General features: G+C 47.7%; 1 protein-coding gene across 1 annotated transcript in view; it reads left to right on the top strand.

Moving 5' to 3' along the window:
- LOC144169829 (lachesin-like) overlaps positions 1–15,934 on the top strand; it is a 144,301-nt gene extending 128,367 nt beyond the window's left edge. The window contains exons 5-10 of the mRNA XM_077699194.1: positions 4,087–4,266; positions 6,440–6,568; positions 8,568–8,855; positions 10,743–10,808; positions 12,034–12,126; positions 13,835–15,934. Coding sequence (XP_077555320.1) covers positions 4,087–4,266; positions 6,440–6,568; positions 8,568–8,855; positions 10,743–10,808; positions 12,034–12,126; positions 13,835–13,938 — 860 coding nt within the window. The 3' untranslated portion in view covers positions 13,939–15,934. The remainder of the gene's footprint in view (positions 1–4,086; positions 4,267–6,439; positions 6,569–8,567; positions 8,856–10,742; positions 10,809–12,033; positions 12,127–13,834) is intronic.
- The last annotated feature ends 9,393 nt before the right edge of the window (positions 15,935–25,327 follow it).

Genomic DNA, 25,327 nt, shown 5'->3' with positions numbered 1-25,327 from the left:
TAGGGGTGGACACCGGAACGCCTGCTGGTGTGTGGAAGGGGGGAGGGATGTCCGAAAGGTGGGCAGAAGAGGGTCCTTCCGTATACTCAGCCTCCTCCATAATATCTGACGAAGTATATTCGGTATCAAACTCTAGGAACACGTCGCAGTTTGATAGGGGGCTAGGTGAATGCTGGTTTTTAATGATCGATACAGTATACAACTGGAGGTGGCGTTTGAACGGGGATAGGAGAAAAGCATCCTTTTGTCAACCACCAATTGCTTCTTTTGCGCGCGTCGCACTCGGCTTTCTACTTCTTATATTATCCGCGCTCTACATAAACACTAGTAACAGCAACCGCATTGAGCGGCAAACAATGTAGGATGGCAGGCTGCTTTATAACCCACACGGTTGTTCACTGAACAGAATGCACTGAGCATAATTTAATTTGCAGCCTACATTTCACGTGTTCCCTGTATACCATTGCTTGCAGCGACATTTTATTCTACAGCCAACAAGGCTGCGCTACAGGCGGTGAGGTCTTATTGGCTTCATGGTCGAATGTGGTCTTTAAACGGCATTCGCCGTGCCTGCCCAGCCAGCACTGCTGGTTACGTCAGTCAGGGTAGATGGTAGGAAAGAAAAGAAAGCAGCTTTCATTATTCTGCAGGGGTCAGTCTCCACCAGTGAATCCACATGATAAAAGACGATTGCACTTCCCCAAATGAAAAAAACGTGATATCCTGACCCGAACAGGCAACAGACATCCTTAGAGAATCCGAGTTATTTATGAAATGCTACGCCTCGAGTTTGAGAACTGCTTTCGCAAAGCTACAGAGCGGAAAGGAAACAACAGGCCGTTCCCAGTAAGTATTACTGAGAACGAAAAGAAGGCCCTCGCCTTCGTTTGCGCCATCGGCGCCCGGGTGTTATCTCTGCTATCGGCGTGCCGGAAGCAATGTCGGCTGTCTTCGAGAGGCCTATCCCGGCAAGTCTTATATCCTTGCCGCAGTACAAGAGCAGCGGGAGCTTGTTCTCGAGCCTGACCCAAAGAATCTGGTGGCCGTGTACAGGGCTGATCTAGCAGCAGCTGCAGCAGCAGCAGCGCTCAGTGGCGGCTTCGCCGCCGCGGCCGAGTTAATCATGTGACAATTTGGTTGGCTGACCTCTCAATCAGGTCGGAGCAGGAGGCGCGCTCCGGTGGCCACGTCTCGGGTGTCACTCGAGCGCAAAAATTGGACCCGACAGTGGCAGCGCGCGAGCCGCCGCCCTAGTACGGCAATAGGCCGCTGCTGGCCCGCGAGGCTGTGTAGTAGTGTGCCCCCTCCCTCCCCATCCGCCTATCTGATGACCGCTTCCAGACCCGGTGTTCTTCTTCCCCTTGAACCGTCTCGGCTTCTCCACGCACCCACCTTTTCCCACCCTCCACCCGCCGTCTCATTGCCTGGTGGCTCAGGGTGGAGGCGTATCTGTTCCTATACGGCTGATGAAAAAGCGCCGACTGCCGGCCTCGAAGACCATGCGCCAATGAGCGCTGTCTCGCTGTGCTCGTCATCGGGAGGTGAGGAAGGCACGAACTGCGGACGTCGGCTCGGTTCGTGTACACCGCGCGGGGCGGAATTGTAGACCCGGCTGCACAGGCTCGTTTCGCTCTTCGGACAGCGGCCTGACACCGCGTCCGACCCTTCCTGACGTAGGCCTCGAGGGCTGCCGTAATTTGGTTTAAGTCCGCGGCGCTGCGTTTGATGTCTTCCCGGATCATTCGAGACTCACGTTTCTAAGGCGCCAGGGGTGACGGCCTGTTGCTAGGGCTTTTTCACTGTGTAGTTCCGAGGACCTTTATCACTTTCTTTTTCCCTGGCGATGCTGGGGACATCACGGCCTTGTCAAGCTGCTTCCACGCAGGCTTCTAGCGACGACAGTTGCCGTCTATAAAGACGGCAATATTATACATTTAAATATTGGGAATATTTTACGTTGACACTCATGGGGGCAGTGCATGAAAAAACAAGCTTAGAACCTGGTTTAAGGATATACTTTTTCACAAAAGTATAATTTCTGGCTCTTTAGACAATAGACAGAAGAATTTATTAGGGCCCACTAAAATAGAGGGGGAGAAGGATGAGTCCGAAGCATACCGTTCGTGACAATTGCAAAGTTTTCCAGCTATTTGGAGCTCTCTCGCCCCTCCATGGTCCCATACTTTCACCTAAATCTCTCTTTTTAATTTATTGACCTGTTATTATGTCCGTTCCAATAGCTATTCCTTAAACGCGAGGTGTAGTAAATGCTTTGACGCTCAAGCCCATGGCAGAAAAACATCATGTTTTTATTGCATTTATTTTGCCCTATTTTCCATTTGTTAAGCTATCTATTCCGTTTACTTTTAAAACAATACAACCTTCGCTCTCTTTTACGGCGCAATAAATTGCAATTTGCGCGGCAATAAATGTTTACAGCGCGACCACTGCCGCTTTAACCGACCTTCAGTACTGTGCCGTCAGGATAAGCAAGAGCGATGTACCCAACCTTCATTGAAACTGACGTTTCTAAACCGTCTCGCTCGACTAACCGGTAACCCCTTTTGCAGAGGCATCAAAGAGAGATGGAGAGATAGAGAAGGGAGGGACAAGAAGCAAGCAAATTGACAAGGAGAGATACGGGGTAAATAAACTAAATAAAAATCTGAGAAGTACGCTTGTGAGCGGGGTGGGGGAGGGGAAAGAAAACGTGGCAAAAAGAAAGCCAGTGTGTGCTTGGTGTCATCGCTCCCTTTGGCGGGCGGACAGAGAGAAGGACGGTGCGGCGGCGGACACACACAAGACTAGATTGGGTTCTCGCCTCCTTTGTTTTCTAGGCGAAGTCCCGTGACTCGGGCCGCCGCGCCAGGCCCACGCACACAAGTATAGAGGGGTTGTGACCCCGCCCGAGCAGGGTCACCCAACCCCTCCGTTGGTGCTTCGGACGAGGGCGACCGAAAGAGGCCACTTGCTGGGGCACGCGTAATTAGATTTCTCTAATAAAGTTGACCACGCTTCCACTAGTGGGGTTTCCCCGAGTTTCTTCTGCTTTTATCGGGATATGTATATGTATGTTTTGTCTGAGTGTGTTACTTTTACGTCCATGTTGTTGCGCAGACTCTTCTCACCGCGTCTGTTGGCACCCGTCAAGATAAAGGCCCGCCTACAACAAGGACGGTGCTTGAAAGGGTGTCTTTGTTTCTGAGGCATCAGCCTCACGGCTGCGCAAGATTTCATCACACGTTGAGACACCACGCGCGTGAAAGTTAACCGCAGCCCTCCACTGCACGACAACTTTGCAGTCAAGGTGCACTCTCTCGGCGTAGTAAGTCGTAATTTGTAGCTGTTAGCTTTACTAGAACGCAAGTGTTGCACGCTTTGTTGGCCCTAGTTTCGGTTTATATCCGCCCCCTGTGAGCATACAGCTTGCTCGATCACGGGTTTGCAACCCGCCATAGGCTTGATTGGTCATGATTTTCATTTCATCTTGGAGCAGCCTGCCATGTAACCACAAGAATCGAGAAATTCGAATTCTTGGGGTTCTACGGCCACAGCTACACCTTGTGTCGCATTGAGTGAAGGGGGTTGAAAAAATCTTGGCTACCGGCGGATATTTAACGTGCGCCGAAATGTCGGCACATGGTCGTTTTCGTTCTTCACCACTGTCAGAAAGAGAGCCGCCGCGACTCGAACACAAAAAAAGCAAACGCTTGTAAATGTCAAGGAAGCTTCATCACTTGGGTGAGGAAACTTCCTTCCTGAGAGGTCCAACGAGTGCTTCGTTCCTGTAGCTACTTTTGTTTTTCCCTGGGGAGGGAGAGCGAAAGGGAGCGGGGACGTCTTGTCGCATGTGCATTGCTTTTCTTGCTCTCACTTCTAGCCAAAGGCCAGGGAAGGGACCGTAGAGAGAAAGATTCCCGTGAGCCGATGCATTCTGGGCGATTGTTGCTTTTAGACAGAAGTGCGATCTGAAACAACTCTGTGGTGATGAAACAAGTTTCTCTGAACTCATCATCTCCAAAGTACCGTGCACTCTCTTGTAGCGTGTGGAAGTAGTGAAACCGCGCCTCCTCTTCTTTCTCGCAGTGCCCCCGGACATCGTGGGCAGCGAGAGCAGCTCGGACATGCTGGTGCGCGAGGGCTCCAACGTGACGCTCGTGTGCCGCGCCAAGGGCTACCCGGCGCCGCGCATCACGTGGCGGAGGGAGGACGGCATGCCCATCGCCGTCGGAAACTGGCAGGAGCAGCTGGGATCGGCAGCGGACAGTGAGCGAAAAACCCCGCGCCCCGCTATGGCCTTCCACGCCTGATTGCCTCGTCGTACACACCCAACCTGTCTACTGAACACGCTAGGCGTCAAGGGGATGTTTGAAAGTATATTGTTACGTGGTGCAGGACATGAACCATGAGATGCGGACGACGCATTTCACACTATTTACATGGCGGCTATCACCGAGCTCGCACTGGCTACGCGTTAGGCACTCCTTCGTCGTTGTCGGTGGTTGGACATGGATAATTGTCCACTTGTTCGTAACAATATTTATAGAGGTTACTGCCACAGCTGCTCTGGATTCATTCGTGAACATTGAATACCCAGTGCACAGGCATTTAGGATCACTACACAGAAACTCGAAGGGCCGTATCAACTTATGGGTCCATTGTCGGACCGAACAACTAACAACCTGAGATTCGGCTATTGGTATATAGGACTATTGCGCAGCTTCTGTTTCACTTTGGCCGGCTAGCTGAATCGAGTCACAGACAGACAGACAGACAGACAGACAGACAGACAGACAGACAGACAGACAGACAGACAGACAGACAGACAGACAGACAGACATTTCTGCGTTTAAGTAGCCAAAGAAAGGTTATAGTTTTTAAAAACACCGGGAAACTCGTTTACGCCTCGAGCTGAAGCGCTTCGTAACGCATTCTAAAAAAACACCGGGACACTCGTTTACGCCTCGCGCTAGAGAGCTTCGTGCTTCAGACAAGAGACTTTTACAACAAATCTGTATACCTCTACCCCACAACGGTTTCATCTCCGCTGGCAAAAACACCAAGGCGCCAAGAATACACTTATACACTGCATGCTTCGCCCCCCCAAGGTTTCACATTAGTGGAACTGGCCCGGGATTTTTTGGGGGGTCCCAAATAGCGCAACAGTGCTCAAATTGCGGACGAACGAGTGGCATATAAACTGGTAATATAAAAATCTAAGCATGCGGTTGGCATTGTTAGTTATGTAGTCGAAATGCATATTCCAGGTAAGATCTTTCGTGATATGAAGTCCAAGATATCTCTAGGAGTCAACGGAAAAGAGTGGAATATTAGTCAAAAGATACGCATGCATGTTATTATGCCGCCGAGATATTGGCATGGTTTTGCACTTACTAATACTTAGTTTCATAAGCCATTTTTCGCACCAGTTAGAAACGCCGTTAAGATCATCCTGGAGTTCATGCAAATCACTCGGGCAGTTGATTTTGTGGTATATAATGCAGTCATCTGCAAAAATTTTAATATATGAGTGAGTGCAAAGCTAGGGAAGTCGTTAATGAAAATGATGTGAAAACTTCATGAGTCTAATGACCGTTGAGTCTGAGTCGGTCAGGCTCCATTCCGCGCGTTTACTCGACTTGGCTGAGTGGATGATAACGCAATGATTTTGCATAGGAAAATCGCTTTCAAAGCTCTCCTAGAGTAGGGGCTGGAGTGGAGGAGGCGTTCAGAATAGGGGGTAAATTTAGTATCATAAGCTGATGGTCTCCGGGCGTTCTAGTGCTAACAGGGTAATTTTCTGTGGTGAAACATTGGCGCCAGACCATAGAAACCCCACCATTAAAAAATTGCGTAGACTTATTTGTTATGAAACGCATAATTTAAGTGTTCTTGATACCCTTCGACATGACAGCATAACGATGTAGTCCTGCGTCAAAGTAGATATTTTTCAGCCCATGAAAGCCCGGTCGCAGCTTTGGTGACCATACGAAGGAAGATATTTTGCGTGTCGTTTCGCAAATGCCTTTGGGGTGCGTGAGCAATGTACTGCACTGATGAATGTCCTTAAAAAACTAACCATGGCTGTAATCAAAGCCTTACCATCACTCAGTAGTTCCGCGCTATTTCTTGGACCTGAGCCTCGTCATGGGTGGTTTCCATCAAATGAAGAAAGTTTCAAAACTTCGCGCGCTGTCGCAACCGTAAATACATCTTGCGTAGCGCGGCGAAGCAACATACACACCCAAACGGCGTCTCTTGTCTCTTTGCACGCAGTACGCCTGATCAATCGCATTCGTCCTTCCACGTTAAACTGATCGTTCTGAACTCACTGCCAAGTTGCCCGATAAAAAGTTCTGCCCTCGCAACCTTGCCGAAAGGGAATGAGGGAGTCTTCGCTGTTTCCGGGAAATTGCCGCCCATCATGTTGTGTTCGCAGATGTGTCGTACGAAGGGGAAGAGCTGAGCGTCACCAAGGTGAGCCGTCTTCACATGGGCCCCTTCCTGTGCATCGCCTCCAACGGGGTCCCGTCACCTGTCAGCCGGAGAATTCTACTCCAAGTACACTGTGAGAGAACAAACTAAGTTTCTTTCGCGTGACAGCTGAAGCCGATATCCTCACCGCCACCATGTGCTGCGACTACTAAATTTGAACGCACATGTATTCAATAACACAATGTAGATAAATTCCTAGCATTTAGCTTTGGCGTATTCTTACAGCGCTCGTTATGCGGATATTACGTTGGAGAAAGACATATATATATATATATATATATATATATATATATATATATATATATATATATATATATATATATATATATATATATATATATATATATACATATATATATATATATATATATATATATATATATATATATATATATAGAGAGAGAGAGAGAGAAGAGAGAGAAAGAGAGAGGGAGAGAGAGAGAGAGAAAAGACTGTATTTAATGGGTCGGGCGATGTCACCCGAACCACGTGCCTCGATCATTACGCCAGATGAGTGTGGGGACTATGATGTTGAAAATGGTGGTGATGTTGAAGATGCTGATGCGCGCTGATGCACTTAATTGGGTACACTGTCTGATCAATCCCTTTGTTTCCCAGGTACACAATAAGAGCTGTTATCGCGCATGGAGCCCGTTTGGCACACCTCACAGATCTTACGCGCACCAAAATACCCAGGCATACAGGCCTTCCCAAGGGTGCTTCGAGAGGCGCGTTTTGCACAGCTAATCACGCACATTCACGGAAATTTTTGCCGTATCTCGGGTACACCGCAATGTGAGTACAAGGGCGAAGTGGTCTGATCTAACTTGAAGCGGATGTGCCAAGTGTAAACAACATCCACCCGCATGCGATGTAGCGTTGCTTCTTGACGCTTGGAGAGCCTAGGCAGCATCTTAAATTTGCAGTCTGGGCCTACAGAATATAGGGGCGTGTAATGGTTTGATGCGTCCATTGAGGTTAACCACCGCATGCTCGATGCGACGCTGGATGCAGGAATTGAATCATTTTTTTCTGGATAATGGTATCGCTATCAATGGTGCACGTCGTTCGTGGACGGAGTATGCTGCAGTGTTCGCCTTCACGTGACTCGTTAGTCCACGATAGGTGGAGAGTCAGTAGAGTTTTATGTGATGGCACGCCTGTAGAGTTATATACATGCAGGGCATGTACATCAAGCACAAGCTGGCCCTTCGGGAAAGACGGCAGGCATAGAAGTACATCCCTGGAGTCCGTGAAGATAGCCCACTCAGCGTCTGCACATCACTTCGGAGGCTTTTAGAACGCTCTTCTCATTTTCATATCTTTTTTTTTATTTCCTTTAACGGCCGAATGTTAATCTTGGCAATTTTAAAATGGCTTGTACTGTTATTGTTCAACCGTTGAACGTTTAGTGGAGAGTAAGCCCATGTGCTTTGTATTCTCTAGTAGCTCCCCGGACTTCTGCCGAAATTTTCAGCTGTTGAAGAGCGATATGGCGGTCATTCAGCGTTAATCTTAAACCGCTACCTCGGCTTTCATACGAAAACTCCAGCCCGCGTATTACGTAATTTAATGTCGGCTGTCCTAGAAAAACTTCTGTTCTCATCGTGTCTACCTCTAATCCAAAGTAGTTTCAACAACTTCGTCTGCGGTCGTGTTCCACCTGATTTCGTTTTGATTTTGGTGCCTTTTTATTCGGCAACGTGAAGGTTGTAATAGATGGCAGGCAACAACAACAACAAAAAAGAAAAACTGAGGAAGCGAGAAGCGTAGAAGAGAAAAAGGAAGACCTCGACTGGTAACTTTAATTAAGTTTCGGAAGGGCCCTCCCTTTCCTTTTCCCTGATTAAATCTTTACGCAAAAGTTAGTCTGCGCACAAATTCTTCTTTTTTTTTCAGCCTTGAATACCGTAATTTACTAAACGTCCCGAGCTTGATTTTCTCTTGTTTTAAGTAGCAACGAGACGTTTCTGCGTTAAACGCAGAACAGAAGTGTAGGGTCCTGAGTTTTCAAAACGCCGTTATACTTTCAAGAAAAGCGTGTACTCCTTATATCATCCGTTGCTTCGCAGTTCCGCCGATGATATGGATCCCAAACCAGCTGATCGGAGCGCCTCTGGGCGGAGAGGTGGTGATGGACTGCAACACCGAGGCCTTCCCCATCTCCATCAACTACTGGACGCTCGAGAGCGGAGACCTGATCGCCGAGTCCGCCAAGTACTCGCTGAACCGGACAGAGGGCGTGTACAAGGTTCACATGAGGCTACGCATCCGACGCATCAGCCCGGAAGACTTCGGAGCCTACCGCTGCTTCGCCAAGAACTCGCTGGGATCGACCGAGGGCTCCATACGGCTCTACGGTGAGCGGGAGCATCTCTTCATTCCTCGCTGCACTCCTTACTTCTAACCATTCATGAAAGAAGTGGGCCTGCAAGGTTCCTTGAAGCAAAGTCCGTCAGTGTCGGTCTTATATTTTACAAATACGGCGGTAAAAGTTAACTTCGCATTACACAGCCGATTTTGAGGGCGGAAGGTTTGAGTCATCACGCTGACAAATGAAGATGGTACTATTTGGGCAGCTAATATTTTTCCGGCTTCGGAGAAGGCGTAAATGAAGAGACCTGAAAACGGCAAGTGATACACGGCACTAAGGATAATAATTTCGGTATACCAGCATGAAAAATACGGCGGAATAGGTGGGCGCCTTTAAAGCAAGTACGTGTTTAGATTATTTCTGTCAGTAATGGAGACCCGAAGTGGATCGTTTTTCTACAAGAGAAAATGCCGCCGTAAAATGGTGGTAATCGTTCCTGGACATTCAAGGGTGTGTTTTAAACGTTGCCTTGTTCCCCTTTTACGCCAGGCTCATTGCACACCGAAACGGGACAGACGAAATAAATCTGACGGCCTTTTAGAATACCTCATTAAGAAGCCAGCAAACCAACATCGTTTTCGCTGTGAGATTGGGTCACCATTTACATTTACGTGCCTTTGCACAACACTTCGGTAGGGTACACGTGAACTGAAATTTGCGTGGGTATTCAGACCACTGTTGTATCTTTAAGAAGCCTTACGGTGTCCGAATATTTCTGCTGTAGTTATCGAGCCCCCTCCATATATATCCGCGTAGGCCGGAATCTGAACGTGCAACATTTCTTTCAGCAACGAGGCACCCCGCCTCTGACTGGGCTCCGGGTGCGGGAAGAACAAACTAACATGCCTACGCACCATGACATTCGGAATTTGTTTATTAACGTTCTTGTTACCGCTTACGGGTCACTCTTTTGTTTTGTTTTGGTCTCGCAGATTACACGCGGGAGCTTCGATCCCTCGTAACGATGCGCAGCCACAGGCGTTTGCGATCAAGGGGGACCCGTATACGAAAGGCCGGCGCTGAGAGGCCATGATCACCTTTGCGCCAGTTGGCGCTATATGGCCAAGATACGCGCCCACACAAAGGACCTTCCGCGCGCCTTCCTGGCAGGAAAGAAAACGAACGGAGCGCGCTGCCGGTGGCTCCTCGAGACACGTTGAGCATTAGCGAGACTCTTCCGGAAATAAGGTCCCGTATGTGCCGACGACGACGACAACGATGACGTCGAGGACGAGCCAGCCGTGGTCAGCGTCCGGGCTCGGCTGGCTCCCCGCAGCCGATTAACGGACCGTGCTCGAACGACTCGTGTAGAAAAACATGACGAGACGACTGATCGATTTCGCGGATTTCCGACATAATGGCTTCCGATCCGTGTTTGTTATTGCCGGTCGTGCGAGCACACTTCTCGGGTTCCGTGCGGCGGTGCGCACTGTCGTCCTTCGCCCCCGCATTCGGCCCTTCCCCCTCCTCCTCCCGTGCTATTTTGTTGTCATTTTGCTTCGTTTGGATGACATGCGTTGTGCAAGCACTCTTTCGTGTAAGCCGGCCACTTTATAAGCAAAGGGGAGGGGCGTATTGACTTGTTGATGCAGTTAGGGTAAAAGAAGCAAATACGGAGAAAGTGAACGCTAAATAAAATTTAGCCCGTACAAACTTCGCGTCGTGAATATGGCGGCACGAATCGATCTAGACGCTGCCTGGGCTCAAAATGAATAATTTTCCTGTTTAAATAGGTTGAATGCAATGAAGATGCAGAAATATTTTTTAGTACATAGGAGAAACTTTCTTACTGAACACGAACCCCAATTTCGCGCATAAATATGTGTGCGGAAATGTACGACCACATAAAATTTCGCGTTTTTTTATCTTTCAGAAATTCACGTCCCACCGACATCGAAGGTGAAAGAACCCTCAACTGCGCGAATTCAGAGTGTCGAGGGTAAGTACGCGAACTGCTAGTGCTTTCAGTTTGAACTACATGCGATATGAAAAATGTCTAGCGCCTCCTAACGCCATGGTGTACGCGTGAGCGCATGTCTTCAAAATGTCCCGTAACGCATTCGGGTGGTCACGAGTTTCTAGCCATTCTTGCTTGTGCAATGTTTTATGTCACAGGCATTGGCCATTAAAGTACCAAAACGCTGCAAAAGCCTTACTTAGTTTTTTTAAAGGGCACAAGCTTGTCTGAACGATTGTAGGGACACAGTGTACCATTTCTGTTTCGTCATTCGGTTAGTTTACCTGTTCTGTTTTAGGCATTATTATCACCCATGGTTTTGTTATTGTAGTAACCTTTACTTTTTTTCGCTCCTCAAGCGCCACACCCCGTCTTTTCAATACCCTTTGTTTCTCTTTCAATCTCTCCTTCCCCACTTCCCTTGCGTAGGTATAGCCAACCGGATGGTTCTCTAGTTATCCTCCCTGCCCTTCATGGACTGTCTTTTCCTTCCTCTCGTCCTTCCTTCCTTTAATCCTTCCTTCCTTCCTTCCTTCCTTCCTTCCTTCCTTCCTTCCTTCCTTCCTTCCTTCCTTCCTTCCTTCCTTCCTTCCTTCCTTCCTTCCTTCCTTCCTTCCTTGCCAGTGTGCGTTTACATTACTGCATTATCTGACTGCCATTACAAACAAAAATAAAACTGTTTTTACATTATTTAAGAGCAATTGTCATTTCCTACCTTCCTTCCTTCCTTGCTTATTTCCTTCCTTCCTTCCTTCCTTCCTTCCTTCCTTCCTTCCTTCCTTCCTTCCTTCCTTCCTTCCTTGCAAGTGTGCGCTTACATTACTCCATTATCTAACTTCCATTACAAACAAAAATAAAACTGTTTTTACATTAAGAGCAATTATTGTCATAAAATTTGTGTTTTCAAGATTCTGCTACCTGTATTTCGGCACGCTCAGCAAATTGTTTGGAAGAAATAGATAAAAAGAATCGGCCAAAAAACTGAACGTGCAATTCCAAGAGGAGTTCAAAAATTTGACATTACTTTGACGACTACCCCGCGTAAGATTAGTAAAAATAACGTTTGATTTTCTATGATCACTTCAACGCGTGGTCTCATTTAAAGTGGCATTTTTCAATTTCGCACGGCCTTGTTCAAAGTGGCGTTTTTTCTGCCTCGCACTAGCACCCCACTGACATCTGTGAGGGATTTGCTTGCATTTTGCAGAAGGAAAACTCGAGGCTTCTGACGCAGCTATTACCAAGCATCAAAGTTTCCCGCTCAGACCGCCAATCTCCGGCTCGCTTCCGGAAGGAGAAGGCAAGCCCACGCTCCGTTCTCTTTCTCCGAATCGGTTCCACGCTTGCGTTTACGTATTCGCCTCATGCCCTTGTTGCGAACTTTCTTTCTGTAGTGCGAATTACTCGGAGTTAAATGCGCTCTCGACTGGTTTGTGGCGCGCGCGTAGGGCTCGAGTAGGGATATCTGCAGGTGGCAGGGAACTTAAGGCAGAACGTGGGGTTGCTGAATTAAAATCTAGCTTTGAATCCAAGGGGCCTTCCCTCAGCTTTAAAACCTGAAAGCAGCTTTCTTTATAACGGTATTTGGATGGCTTCATCGGAGGAGCTAGAAATAGGCATCTGTTCCGTGGTAAAGCAAAGTTACCTGCGTGCGTCAACATTTCGCTTGTACTATATCAAAGCAGCCTTCGTTTGACATGCATGCGAATTTCAAAATACGTGTTTGAAGAATTTGTGACAAATGGTCTACACGCGCAGAAAAGAATGTTTCTTGAGTGATTACTGAAGACACATGTCAGTTGCATGACTTTTAAGAGCTGTTAGTGGAATTGAATTTGTGCGCACACATTCTGCACACAAACGCACGAGCGGGCACGTTTCAACGCACCCACACAGTTCTGATCAGAAGGTTTTTGTTGGATTCGCATTTGAGCGCTTGAAGCGTGATCTAAATGGGAAAAACTATTGCGTTGGGAGGTTCTGAAGTTCGTGCTCACTTATGTCGAACTGCTAGCCAGTTGTTTGTTGCCAACGTGAAACATACCGGGTAGTGCAACACTTTAGTCTAGGCGCTGCCATATGCCTCTGCTGTGGCTTGCTGTGGCTTGTTGTGGCTTGCTATGGCTGTGGAAGGTTGTCTGTCTGTGAGACAACTTTCCGCCTTCCCTCTCTTTTTTCAGCTAGGCCATGAAGTGTTGAGCTCGCAAAGCCACACAATTTGGCTAATCAGAGTCGACTCGGGTCAAAGGCGAATTGGTATGACGTAGTTTATCTGGCGAATGAGCGTAGCGGATTTGGGCATAAGACGTCACTTAAGGTCCGCTGCGAATCCCCAAGTCCCTCTGTCCCAGTTTAGGCGTGAATTGTTAGGTGGTGGGCTACACAGGTGGTTTGGCGGAGGGTGGGCGAGCGAGGCTTCCCCCATCCCCCCACCCCCGCTATACCACGAAATGCTTGACTGTCCTTTAAATGTTTCACGATTAAATTGAAATTACTAGCTGGGGTTGGGGCTTGCTCCATTATGTGAAGCGTGGGGACGATGGAACACAGGGAACACATGCAAGAGACTACTAAAGAGGACAAAAAACGCCGCTCTGGTTTTGTGCTATATTTCTGACCTTACAATTAAGCTTGCGCTGTTGGTTTTAGATCAGGGAGGGGTCAGCCCCGGCCGCGGCGGCCGTTTTTCTGATGAATGCGAAAACTAAAAGACGCGCGTGCGTCGAGCTTTCGTCGAGCTTTAAGGATCTGCAGGTTGCCATAATTAGTACGGAGCGCTCCACAACGGGGCACCTCGTAGCCCAGTTGTAACTCCAGCGCGTTAAACCCCAGAACGTTTTGGGTTCTTAGTCACATATAATAAGTTTAATAGCTACGTTACATTTCGCTGTGCTCATATGGCTCCAATCAGCAAAATCAGGGAACGACCACAAATGCTTGCACTGCAGCAAAACGAATCATTTCGTCCAAATGACCCAGAACAATGGCTCGTTATGCTTCCCCCGCAGGCTCGACGTCCCACTCAACGCGTTCCTTCCACGGCGCTTCCACCCTCACCTGGATGGCGTTGGTCGCTGAATCTGCGGCCGTGTTCCTCCTCTGTGTGACGTGATCGTGACTCGGACATCCATAGTGAGCTACGCAGCACCAAGTTCACGGCTGAAGGATTGTCGGGACGCGGACGATCGGTTCCATGGCCCCCGTCTTGTGCTTCCAGTCGCGCCGGCCACTAGCGGTTAAAAAGTTGCAAGTCATCTGGCCGGACGCGCGAAACAGTCGTCGTGAACAAAGGCCGCGCGGAAGTGCGCTGTTGCTGTTCGCGCGCCAGCCCAGGAGTGCGTCGGACGTGATTGAAACCAAAGCGCTGCTGTTCACAGTCTATCGCTTTGGTCCCACCTGTCATGTAAAATTGTTCGATAGGTGTGTGTTTTGGAGGGTTCTGCGGAAGCAACTCATCTGCATAGAGTATCATATCCTTCAACGGCGCTTTTACATCTACCCACTTTGCATGTCACAACGCGTTGAGGTCAAGCAAAACGATAACGCTGTAGAGCGATTACCAAAACTTAAAACACTGAATGGCGTCTTTGCCCTGTTGAAATAATATTACCTAGTAAACAGAATCCTGAATCCCAAATGAGCCCCGCGTGCTATGTCTGAAGGAAAACAGTTGGCGGAGTTTTGCAACAGCAGAAAGCCGCCGGGTGTTTATTAGGCCTTCTGACTGTCCTCCCGTCAATGCAACTTCAAAGCCTAGATTTTGGCCGTGCAGTAACAAAACGTAAAAAGACGTGCGACATCAAAGTGTTAGTGGTTGGTTAGCAGTGTCACTTTGCCTAGTCAGTCACGAAGTCATTGTTTTCATTCGCGAAAGAGTACGTTTTTTTTTCGTAATTATGGCGCTAGTCACCGGCACAGAAGCTTGGGTGATTGCTTGTACTATCTCAGGGTGCGGGTGTTTCCACTACGCGACAGGTTTACCCGCCATAGCGGTTTTGGGCTTATTGAGCGGTTCGGTGATAGGTACTAACTTCATCACTTGTACGGAACAAGGCCGTCACTGGTATCTTTTTATAGAGGAAACAGGAATTAAGTGTGTATGGAGTTGCGCGCACTTCAGCACCCCAAGCTACAGCCTAAGTTAATCAGCAGCCAATTTTTCCCTGCCGCGCGATTCATAGCCGACGTGTAGCTCCGGAGTGCTTAATTAACTTCAGTTTTAAACAGAGGGATTCACTATTACAAGAATGAGCCGCACTGTTTAAGGCACCTTGAGGGAGTCAATTTGTTTTATAGCGCTTGTTTAAAAACGACCATTCTCAATAAAGCCGCCGTGAATGCGCCAAAAGCGGTTCATTTAACGGGAAAGGTGTTTGATGCAAAGAGCATAGTTCATGAATAAATGGTGATGAGACAAGTAAATGTCGGGTTTCACAAGATGACCAGTGCAAGAGGTTGTAACTCCTGAATCTGTGGAATTCTCATGGACATCTTGAAAGTTCACACAAAAAAAACCTTACTTTGCGAAAGAATGATTAGATACCAATTGTCCTGCCTTATTTATACCACCAATTTCTCATGCTCTAGATTAATGAAATCAAAACTTCCCCGATTTGATGATTGTGATTTACAGTTTGTTTCTCCTCGACGTCGTGTAATTACGTGCAACTGCATTTTGAGCGCAGTCGGCTCAACGGGCGTTGGTACGGTTGTCATTAGTAGTTTGTGACAGCACTGCTGATCTTGAGGTATATATGTGTTCGTATAAATTTGAACGGTTGCACCACGGCTGTGGAAACCAACCATTAGATTAAACATACTAATTTATCAGCACACCCAAACTTCAGGGTATGCGCGTTGTCAACAGGCTATTGTATTTTGTTAGAAAGATTATCAGAAAAATTTAGATAAATGTCGTCTATGAAACAGTTTTGTCTCGCGCAAATTAAGGGCGAAAAAGAGATGTTCCCTCTGGCCAGCAGGCAATAATGAACTCCAGCATTTTTTAGTGACTCTCCGTTGCATGGAAACAGAGAAACAAACGTCATGCAAGAGAATTTCTCAAAACTGTACATATGGTTACAAAGGGTGTTACAATAAACATAGTTATTTATACACGTGTTGTTTCTATATTTCTCCCTTCATCAAATTGGGACACATACTGAAGGGTAGCCAGGCTATGTAAAATTAGATTTTGCTCACCGGTGCATAAAGAAAATTGCCGCGGAAAGAAAAGCCCAACTGTTGATGGGAAACCCGCCGCGGAAAACTGCGGCCGTGTTGACTGAGAAGAAGGATGCATCGAGAAGCGACACAACAAGACGGGCGTTTCGAGAGTGGTAATAAGGGAGATGCCATCCCCTCTTGTTTTGGGATTCACAGGAGAAAGTGCATATATGCGCGGTAGAAACCCACCTCATCGGGATCATGTATACAGGGTTCCTTTTTTTATAAAAAGGATCGACATTTGGGCAAGTTTGGTATGTATTGGTTAAGCACATTAAACAGCAGCGTAGTAGACACAACAAGAGTTCGGTCGTCTTCTTTCTCTCGTGTCGTGTCCACTACACTGCCGTTAAAAATGCTTGCCCTCCTTTCTTCCCCGGCTTCGGAGATTTCGCGGTCTGGCGAAGAAGGAGCCTTTTTCATTGAGTGCCGGCGGCCACGACTCAACAGGGCCGGCGACGCCCGGCCAAATTCCCGCAAATGCGACGAGCACTTCAGGTAAACACGAGCAACGTCGTTCTCCAAGCAGGAGTGACGGTATTGAAGAAGCGTTCAGGCTGGGAACTGTAACTGACAAAGATATGACAAGGTTGTTCACAAAGAGCCCCGCGGTGGGGGCTGACTGCGGGATTGGGGAACAGCAGCCCAGGGAGCGGCCTTCATTATACTGAACTTGTCGGTGCTGATTACAGAACCGCTAAAAAAAGAAGGTGTTTGCTCACACGCACTTTTGTATAGTGTAGTCAGATTCGCTGGTGCGTGCTGGTTTAGTCGAAGTGGCTGGCTCCATAGGCCAGTCTCAAAAACCTCAGCCTTTCTGGCTTCCGCACGAAGTGCGCAACATAAGAACATGTTATAAAAAACAAGTTATTTTTTGGGGAAACAAACATCGTTCTTTGTTATCCTAACGAAAGTGTCACCAGTTTCCTGCTTGCCGCTTTTAAAGCTGATAGCTTGTAGATATTTCCATTTCGTGGAAAGCGGGAGTAAAAACAAACGTTTGTTGATCTTTAAAAGCGGAAGGAGCAAGAGTGGAAGCGAGTTAGTGAGCGAAAGTCTTTTATTAACACAAGGAGGGCCCAGGAGCCGGGAGGGGGAGAAGGGGGGAAAGAGGAAGGGAGAGGTGGTCACGAGGTGATGTTCATTTGAAGATCTTCCTAAATGCATAGAGAGGGGTGGTGGACCCCAGCTAAGCTACTTTTGCAAGGCCAGTCTCGAAAGCAAAGCGCCCAAGGCCAGCAAGAAAATCAAGGTAGCTGAGTGTGGGGCGTCGGGTGATGCCATTTGCGTGTCATGTTGGGAGACAATGCAGTGTTCGCGCGAAATTTGTTATTTAAAACTTCGACACGATGAGTTAGTGATGGGTCGTTATGCAAAAAAAATTGGCTCCAATCCACGCTGTGAAGGCTTTTGGAAAGCAAATTTTTAAACGACACCCACAACAATTGCCCGTGCGAAGTCACCTGAATTCACACACGTGGCTCCACAAAGAGTGAAACCAGACATTCTGCCAGCCGTTACCTGGAATTCGCCGGGCGGCGTTCCGAATGCAGCAGCAGCGTCGGCCACGCTGGGGCTTGAGCGGCGGACGCCGCCGCTGTAGCCCTGCCGTGAGTAGGGAGAAAGAAAACGGAGAGGAGCGTCTTTCGAAGGGTGAGACAGCGGAACCTAGCCATCCTGATGGGCTAGCTTGGGGCTACACCACCGCGCAACACAAGCGCGGACAGCGAAACAATTCGGCATGTGAGATTAGTGATTCCCATTTATACTGATTTAAATTTGTTAGTTTAGTAAGTTTGAGAATTGCGAGAAAGCTGAGGGAACTCTTATAATTGCTATTTATTAGAACCAGTTGCTCCTTTCGCCTTTTGTAATACATTTTAAAACACAACCGAATTGGTATTCACCAATTTAGAAAGCGGAGTCCCATTTGTGGCAAGCAGTGCATTTCTCTAGCGTTTCTCCAGCGGCCAAACGTCTGTATGTGGTCTCCATATTTTGTTTTCCCGCCCTGGAAACCAATCCTTATCGTATCTTTGCCGAGCGCCCATATAATTCTATCGGGTCCTGGTTACCCAGGAGGTGCTGTCAAACAAGTTAATCAAGCCGTGAGAAGGAAGCGCGCGATGGACGCGAAGCTGCGCCAAAACAGGCCCAAAACAGCCGCCGCTAAAGCAGACGACAAAGCCGACGGAATGGTCCCGCCGGCGCGATCACCGAGGTGAGCAGATCCCCGCGCGGGGACCGCTGGGTAAATTCGCCGCGCGCCATCTACAGTGTGCTCCGTGAGTGGAACCTTCCGCCCCCCACCAACTCCACCCTGCCGCGCCTCCGCCGCGTTGGAGTTTGTTGTCCCGCATGCAACGAAAGAACCGTTGGCTGGTAGAGCTAGAAAGCTTTGCTTTAGAATCCTACAGGAGTGGCAGCGGCAAGGTGGTTGTGCCTAGCCTAGCGAGCGTGATCCAGCTGTTGCCTGAGGGAGAGCGGGAGAGCAGGGCTGTCAACCAGTAGAGGAGTTACTTGAAGACTTTCCTGCACTGAGCAGCCTGGTTGCCGGATCCCTGAGCCATGTGTCCCGGTATCCACGCAACACGTACAGATGTACCATTGCGTGTTGCGTAAATATCGGGACACATGGCTCAAGGTTCCGGCAACCAGGCCGCGCAGCGCATGAGAGTCTTCAAGTAACTCATCTACTGGTTGACGGCCCTGCTCCCCGTTCTCCCTCGGGCAACAGCTGGATCACGCAGCGAGAGAAACAAAAAATCGGGGTCATGTGGCAGAATCGTATTGGAGCGCGGGGCGCGAGCCTGGGATCGCGCCGCGTGAAGGGAAAAACTGGCTGGCGCCGCATCTTTTCAAAGTGCTACGAGTTGTGCCGCGCCTCCGCCAGATGGCGTCACGGGTCCCGCGACCGAGAGAAGACGCAGTGAAACATCCCCCTCGCGAGGGGCACGATCAAATGCAGAGCATTTCCAGGGGCGCACGACGTTAAGTAGTTTGCGTTACGTTAATGTTGTTGCACTTGTGGCAACTGCTGACGAGAGAGCGCTCGTCAGCAGTAATTTGAATAAGTCAACGATATAAGGCGCGTTCGTAGCGTCCCATTCTGTGTCGGCTTTGTGGCGCAGTGGGTAGAGCACCATGTACATTGCGTTCCGCCCGCAGGGTCGAGGGATCGAAACCGGGCGCCGGATAGTATTTTTTTATATAGTAGGGACAACGACGGTGCGGACTACGGACGTCAACGCGGGTGACATCGCGAGTTACTGAAATGCTCTGCATTTAAAAGGTAGAGCGGGAGGATGGCCTTGAGAGAGGGCGACGATGCGCGCGCCGGGAAATGTAAGCAGTAGTGCCGGAGGCGGGTAGGCCGCGGCTGAATGTGCAATACGAGCGGCCTTGAAAGATGAAAATACCGAGGGGGCAAACAAGAGGCTGTGGCCATAGCAAGCGAGCGGAACGAGCTTCTCAGAGGGCTGACCCGGGAGTTGGCGAAGTGTCTGTGGAGTTTCCACTGCTTCGTCTGTTTTCCCTAATACCTTCATTATTTGTTTGAAGTTTCCGAAAAAATTGGTAGGATCTTTATCAACGCGAAGCAGTATTTTCAGTGAACCAAACTTGTACTTTGTACTCATGGCCCAGTGCATGTCTTTGCAGTAATGACACAAAATTCGCGAAAGTGTTTATTTAAGACAGCAACGTCGTACATGTAAAGAGCCTACGCGTTTAGGTATACACGCGAAAAGTAGTCAGGCCAACTACACATTAGGGCAAATGCGAAGTACGGGATGCAATAAAATACGCTAGCTCAGTAATACGGTAGTAACAACAACAGCGCGTTCCAGTTTTGCATAATGACGTGCTTGCTAATTAACGATTTGAAACAAACCTTTACTCAAAAGCATCGTCAACTGGCGTTGCATTTTCTCGTCCGTATCGGCTGCACATCTTCGTCGCATAGCACTGGCATTCTTGATTAGAATTGCAAGGCAATGCTCTCTCGGATTTGCCGTTGGATTTTTAGATCCTGCCTTTCTTCCGAGAACACTTCCGTGCTCGTTTTCAAACCAGGCTTCCAACAGAGAGTTGAAAACACAATTCAATCTTCTTTTAATGAGGCAGCTTCAAAGAGAGTTATTTCTCTAAAAGCACATTTTAGCTTTAATTTTCAAGTGCGCTAGCTTGATCGGCGCAATTTTATGGAAGCGCGACTTTATGTTCTAAAACGGTGCGACTAACACAGGACCACCACCTACGCAATCAGGGCTAGTGCTTGGTATACGTCAGTTCCACCTTGAGGGAGAGAGAGAGAGAGAGAGAGAGAGAGAGAGAGAGAGAGAGAGAGAGAGAGAGAGAGAGAGAGAGGAGAGGGAGAGGGAGAGGGGAGAGAGAGAGAGAGGTAGAGAGAGAGACGGAGGATAGAGGGAGAATCTTACTGTTTGTCTATCGGGATGAAGCTGATGTTACGGGCCTCGACCTGTCAAAGGCACCCTTGATTCCCTAGCTTTGACTAGCTGTCCTCGCTCGGGTGACGAGTAGAAGCCCTCAACTGTTTGAAGGAGGAATTGGGGAATGAGGGTAAATCTGGGGTGTGTCGGCATAACCCTACAATATGGTATAGCGAGCAGGGCTGGGCGCAGCAAGCACAGAGGGAAGGATGTGTTATTTCCTGCTTTATTTGCAACAAAGAGGAAGCAATATATGTGTGTCTTCCGTACCTTGAACTACCCTCTACATTTGTGAAACACAAGTTTTCCTTGTAAGATTGATTCGCATTGTGTGTGGCGCAAGCGAAGTTCGTGAGAGAGAGAGTCTGTAAAAGGCATCGTTGTGTCTTTTCGGTTTTTTTACAAGACGCTTCTTAGTTCAGTTCAGGGCTCCCTTCCGACTGGAACTCTTTCCAGTGCCCGGTTTAACAGCATTCTCTATTAGCCGGTTCAGAGTATGCCTCTCAGAGTATATGTTTAGTGTTACTTGGGGCAGTGGAAGGCCATACAAAGGGTCACTCCCATGTTGCGCGGTAAAGCGTGAGCGTAGTTCCACAAGCGGGGCGTGTTGCCCGCTATTTCTTTGAATACAAGCAGGCTTATTTCTCTAGGTTCGGGACCGTTTTCGTTTCTATTCTTACTTGAAGTTCGAGCTTCGTGGACACTGAAGGTTGTCTATGGGCTTGCTCAGGCGCGTCTGTGTGCCGGTTAAATTTTTAGTCGTTTGAAGGCGAAAGCTTTCTTAATTGGGCCGATGGCATCCTGTCAAAAAACTAGTGCATTTCCCCGTAGACCGCTTGGTCGACAGAACCGCCCTGATAAGATCTCTGGGCAAACGGTGCGTGCATGAAACCAGGCTTCCATTGCGTCTACATAGCTACTTGAAAACCGTGAAAAAGTAATGGCTCTAGATAAGACAATGCAGGCATAGATCATGAAGGAGTACAATAGTACACTTTGATCTCATGAACCACGTATCGGTATACATTTAGAGTGTTCGTAGATGTGTTGTGTTTACTTACTGGTAGAAAAATCGTCGCATGGGTTCGCTCTTTGTTTGTGATTTGAGCCTTTTAAGGTTGGGGGATCGCTTGGATGCATTTTCAGCGTAGGTGGGATGCCCTTTTACTGAAGGTTTTGGCGCACGTTTGACGCAGTTTTGCTCTTAGAAAGCTTTCGCTCTCCTCTCAACTTTCTCTAGGAAAAGATGGTAATTTTTTTCAAATGATTTGGGATAGGGCAGGCCATGATAGGGGTTACGCGCCATGTTTTAAGTTCCCGGGCATTCCTGTTGGCGGCTCCGTTTCCCTCAAGTCCTTCATGTTCTAATGTTTAGGGGATCCTATGAGGTTTTTGGGGTTCTTGCGTGGAGATACTTCGCGAGATACTATACTGCCAGTTATGTTAAATCGGAATCGGTTAATAACGGCAGTTGTAATAATGTTGGTCCGGGCTTACCATGAAGTCAAGATGCTTATTTTTGGCGTAGCTTTGGAACCGAACGTGGCCCTCTATTCAGTCTCTCACGGCAATTTATTTGAATTGATTCGAATCTTTTGGAATTTTTCTTGTGGTCCCTTCATGCAAAAGGCCAAACAGGAGTATTCTATGAAAAAAAAAGAAAGAAGAAATGACGGCATGCCGTCATGCCAAAGTAGATGTCCTGCGCAGCTGTTGTAAACCACTACGCATGCTGATGGGGCAGAATAAGAAATTTTCCTCATTGCCTAGGCGGGCTTTAGCTTGCACTCGGCTTCTCTGGCAGCAAATGTTGGGTCCTGACGCATGCGCTTGGCGTCTTGGGCGAGAACTTCTGGGTCCTACCTTGCCTGACGCATGTGCTAGCCATCGAGTGACGTCAACCTGTTCCCCGTTCGAGAGCAGCTGCAAACCTAATCTTTACCAGAACACATGGGGGGGGGGGGTTGTTCTCATTGTTCACCGGTGCCTTATCCATTCATCATGCTGTTTCGATGCTTGTGTTGTGTTTTTTTTTCTTTATAGGAATGCTGAGCCGTATGCTGCACGCCTGATTAGCTTGACGCATGAGCTCGGCGTCTTGGGCGAGAACTGCTGGGTCCTGTCTCGGATTTTTTTGTTGTTGTTGTTTACGACACGAAATTTTCCTAAAAACGAGAGGCTCACAGCTTCGCTGTAAAAAAGGCCAGCCTATATGTTGCAGCAGCGGAAGAACATAGGAACACCACATAGGAATGGATGCGTAAATAGGAAACATTTCTTTCTGCGTGGCTTCGTGACTGTGTCATTGGCATAGCGGCAAATCTTGAATGTAGTGTTATGTCATCCCGATGTTCTTAAACAGTGACTTTCTATTTGCGAGGCTTAATACATGTTCCCTTGATTTGTCTTTGCTTGGAAGTAGCGGTAGCTGCCGACGACGATGACGATGACGACGATGGTAATGGTCGTGGTGGCATTTGATGGAAATCTCATGTCCCAATCATAACACTTGAATGATGACCTCCTTCGGCAAAGGCGTGCGTCATGCAACAAGCAGCGAAATGATACGATTTAATGACATGGGTATTTTAATACTTGTGTTAGGTGAGCAAATGAACGCTTATTCTGAAGACTTAAAAACGACGCATTGACGCTAAAGCGCAGGAAGATCAGCAAGTAGACGTAATCAGCCATCATGTTTTCTTGCATGTTTATCAGATAACAAAGCCTTGATTAGATTTGTTTGCTCGTTTGTATGTATGTGTGTAGGTATGTATGTATGTATGCGTGTATTATGCATGTATGTATGTATGTATGTATGTATGTATGTATGTATGTATGTATGTATGTATGTATGTATGTATGTATGTATGCGTGTATGTATGTATGTATGCATGTATGCATGTATGTATGTATGTACGTACGTACGTATGTGTGCATGCATGCATGTATGTATGTATGTATGCATGTATGTATGTATGTATGTATGCATGTATGTATGTATGTATGTATGTATTACGTACGTATGCGTGCATGCATGTATGTATGTATGCTTGCATGTATGTATGTATGTATGTATGTATGTATGTATGTATGTATGTATGTATGTATGTATGTATGTATGTATGTATGTATGTATGTATAAATGCATGTATGTATGTCGCCATCACGACAGCACATCGGAGACTGCTGCCATCACTCTTGGATCACTCGGTTACCGTCCCCAGCTTTAGTAGGCCCCTCTGAGTGCTTCGTGCAGGAGACACTCCGAAACGAAAAGCAGCGCCTGCTTTAGTGGAAATGCGCTCTTAACGCGCTTAACCAGAGCTAACGCGACCCTGTCCACAGGTAATGCCTTGGAGGCCTTGCCTCGCAATCTGTTTCCCCCAAAGCAGTCGACTATAAACACCGCGAGCAGTCGCCTTACCTGGCTCCGTTCAATCAGAACGGCACAGTCAGGTCACTTCTTATTTTGTCTTGCGGGAGTAGACACGACCACAGGGCTTCCGTTAACCCTGTTTGACGAAGCCGACAGCTTGCAGCACACAGGGCCTTTTTCTTGTGAGGCACCCGTGGACGTCGTAGTGCAAGCATCCGGGTTGTGTCCTACGGGGGCGGGCGGATTGAAAGGGCACCGGGCGGCCGACGACGTGAATTCGGCCCCGGGGATGTTCCAAAGCGATGGTCGTCGATCAAAATCGTTTATTTCCCGGCTTCTTCCGTATTTATTTCCCTCTTCACCCTTTCCTCTCTCCTGCTGTCTTTCCATCCATTTCCACCTTGGCGCCAGCCTCTCGACGCGATGAATGGTGAACCGGGTAGAAACTGATTGAAGATTGGCTCGCTATTCATCCGGAGGAAATTCGCTTCTGGAAATAAAACACCGCTGGCTCAAGCGTGTGTATTCACTCCTTCGTACTCTTTTTTTTCCGCTTCTGCGGAGGTATTGGAGCAAAAAGCATTCGCTACTCTTATCTCTCCTGTCTTTTTAATCGTTGCCATCTTACCTCTTTTATAACAGCATATAATATTTTTGACCCATTGATGTTTTTTTCTTAGTTGTCAAAGAGGGGTGTCCTTGCCTTCTTGTCTTTTATTAGAAATAAATGTTTTAACCATAGCATATCTCATTCAGTTCGTTGCCCTTTCAGTATACGTTAAGGCATTGAGACTTCGAAGGCGTTATTAGAATTCCAATAAAAACCCTTTGCTGTAGACGCTGGGTATATTTTACCAAGTATTCGTGTTAAGTAGATTTGATGGGTGTTTTTGTCATGATATTAACACTCGAGGTTAATTTTTATCCCCACAAAGGACTCATCTTGACATTCTTTCATACCATTCGCGCATGAGCGCACGTGCTGAAGCACGCCTCCCGTATTAGTGCAACTCAGCAGACATCCGGGCCTACGCCAGTGGTCTGCTTTTCTCGGCGAAAACTAACCCCATCGGCACCGGGCATGTATTTTATAAGTATGATCAATTAGAAACAATACGCAATGCAATAAATTTGCTCTTGTAGGCTCTTTTCGTTTGAAACAAGAGCATAAAGCAAATGTTTATCAACGTGGTAAGCTCACTAGTTTCAATTAACCAGCGGCACTATTCCCGATTGTCTCAATTATTTGTGAATTAGTTATGTCGAACGGAAGTTTGTTTTTTTCTGATAGAATCGAAGTTGCATAACGTGCTTCAGGCAGATTAAATATATGCATGCGCAACTTGTAAATTCGATTAGTGTTAGAGCGAGAGCGCTAGGTCCCTGACTATTTAACATTGCTTTTGTCGTTCTTTCTCAGTGTGAAATCTGTCACTCACAGTCTG

This window comes from Haemaphysalis longicornis, unplaced genomic scaffold, assembly GCF_048455015.1.
Source record: "Haemaphysalis longicornis isolate Haplotype H1 unplaced genomic scaffold, Haemaphysalis longicornis Haplotype H1 scaffold_2, whole genome shotgun sequence".
Taxonomy (NCBI): Eukaryota; Metazoa; Arthropoda; class Arachnida; order Ixodida; family Ixodidae; genus Haemaphysalis; species Haemaphysalis longicornis.
Note: the sequence above shows the minus strand (reverse complement) of the source record. Positions and strands in the feature narration are given on the sequence as shown.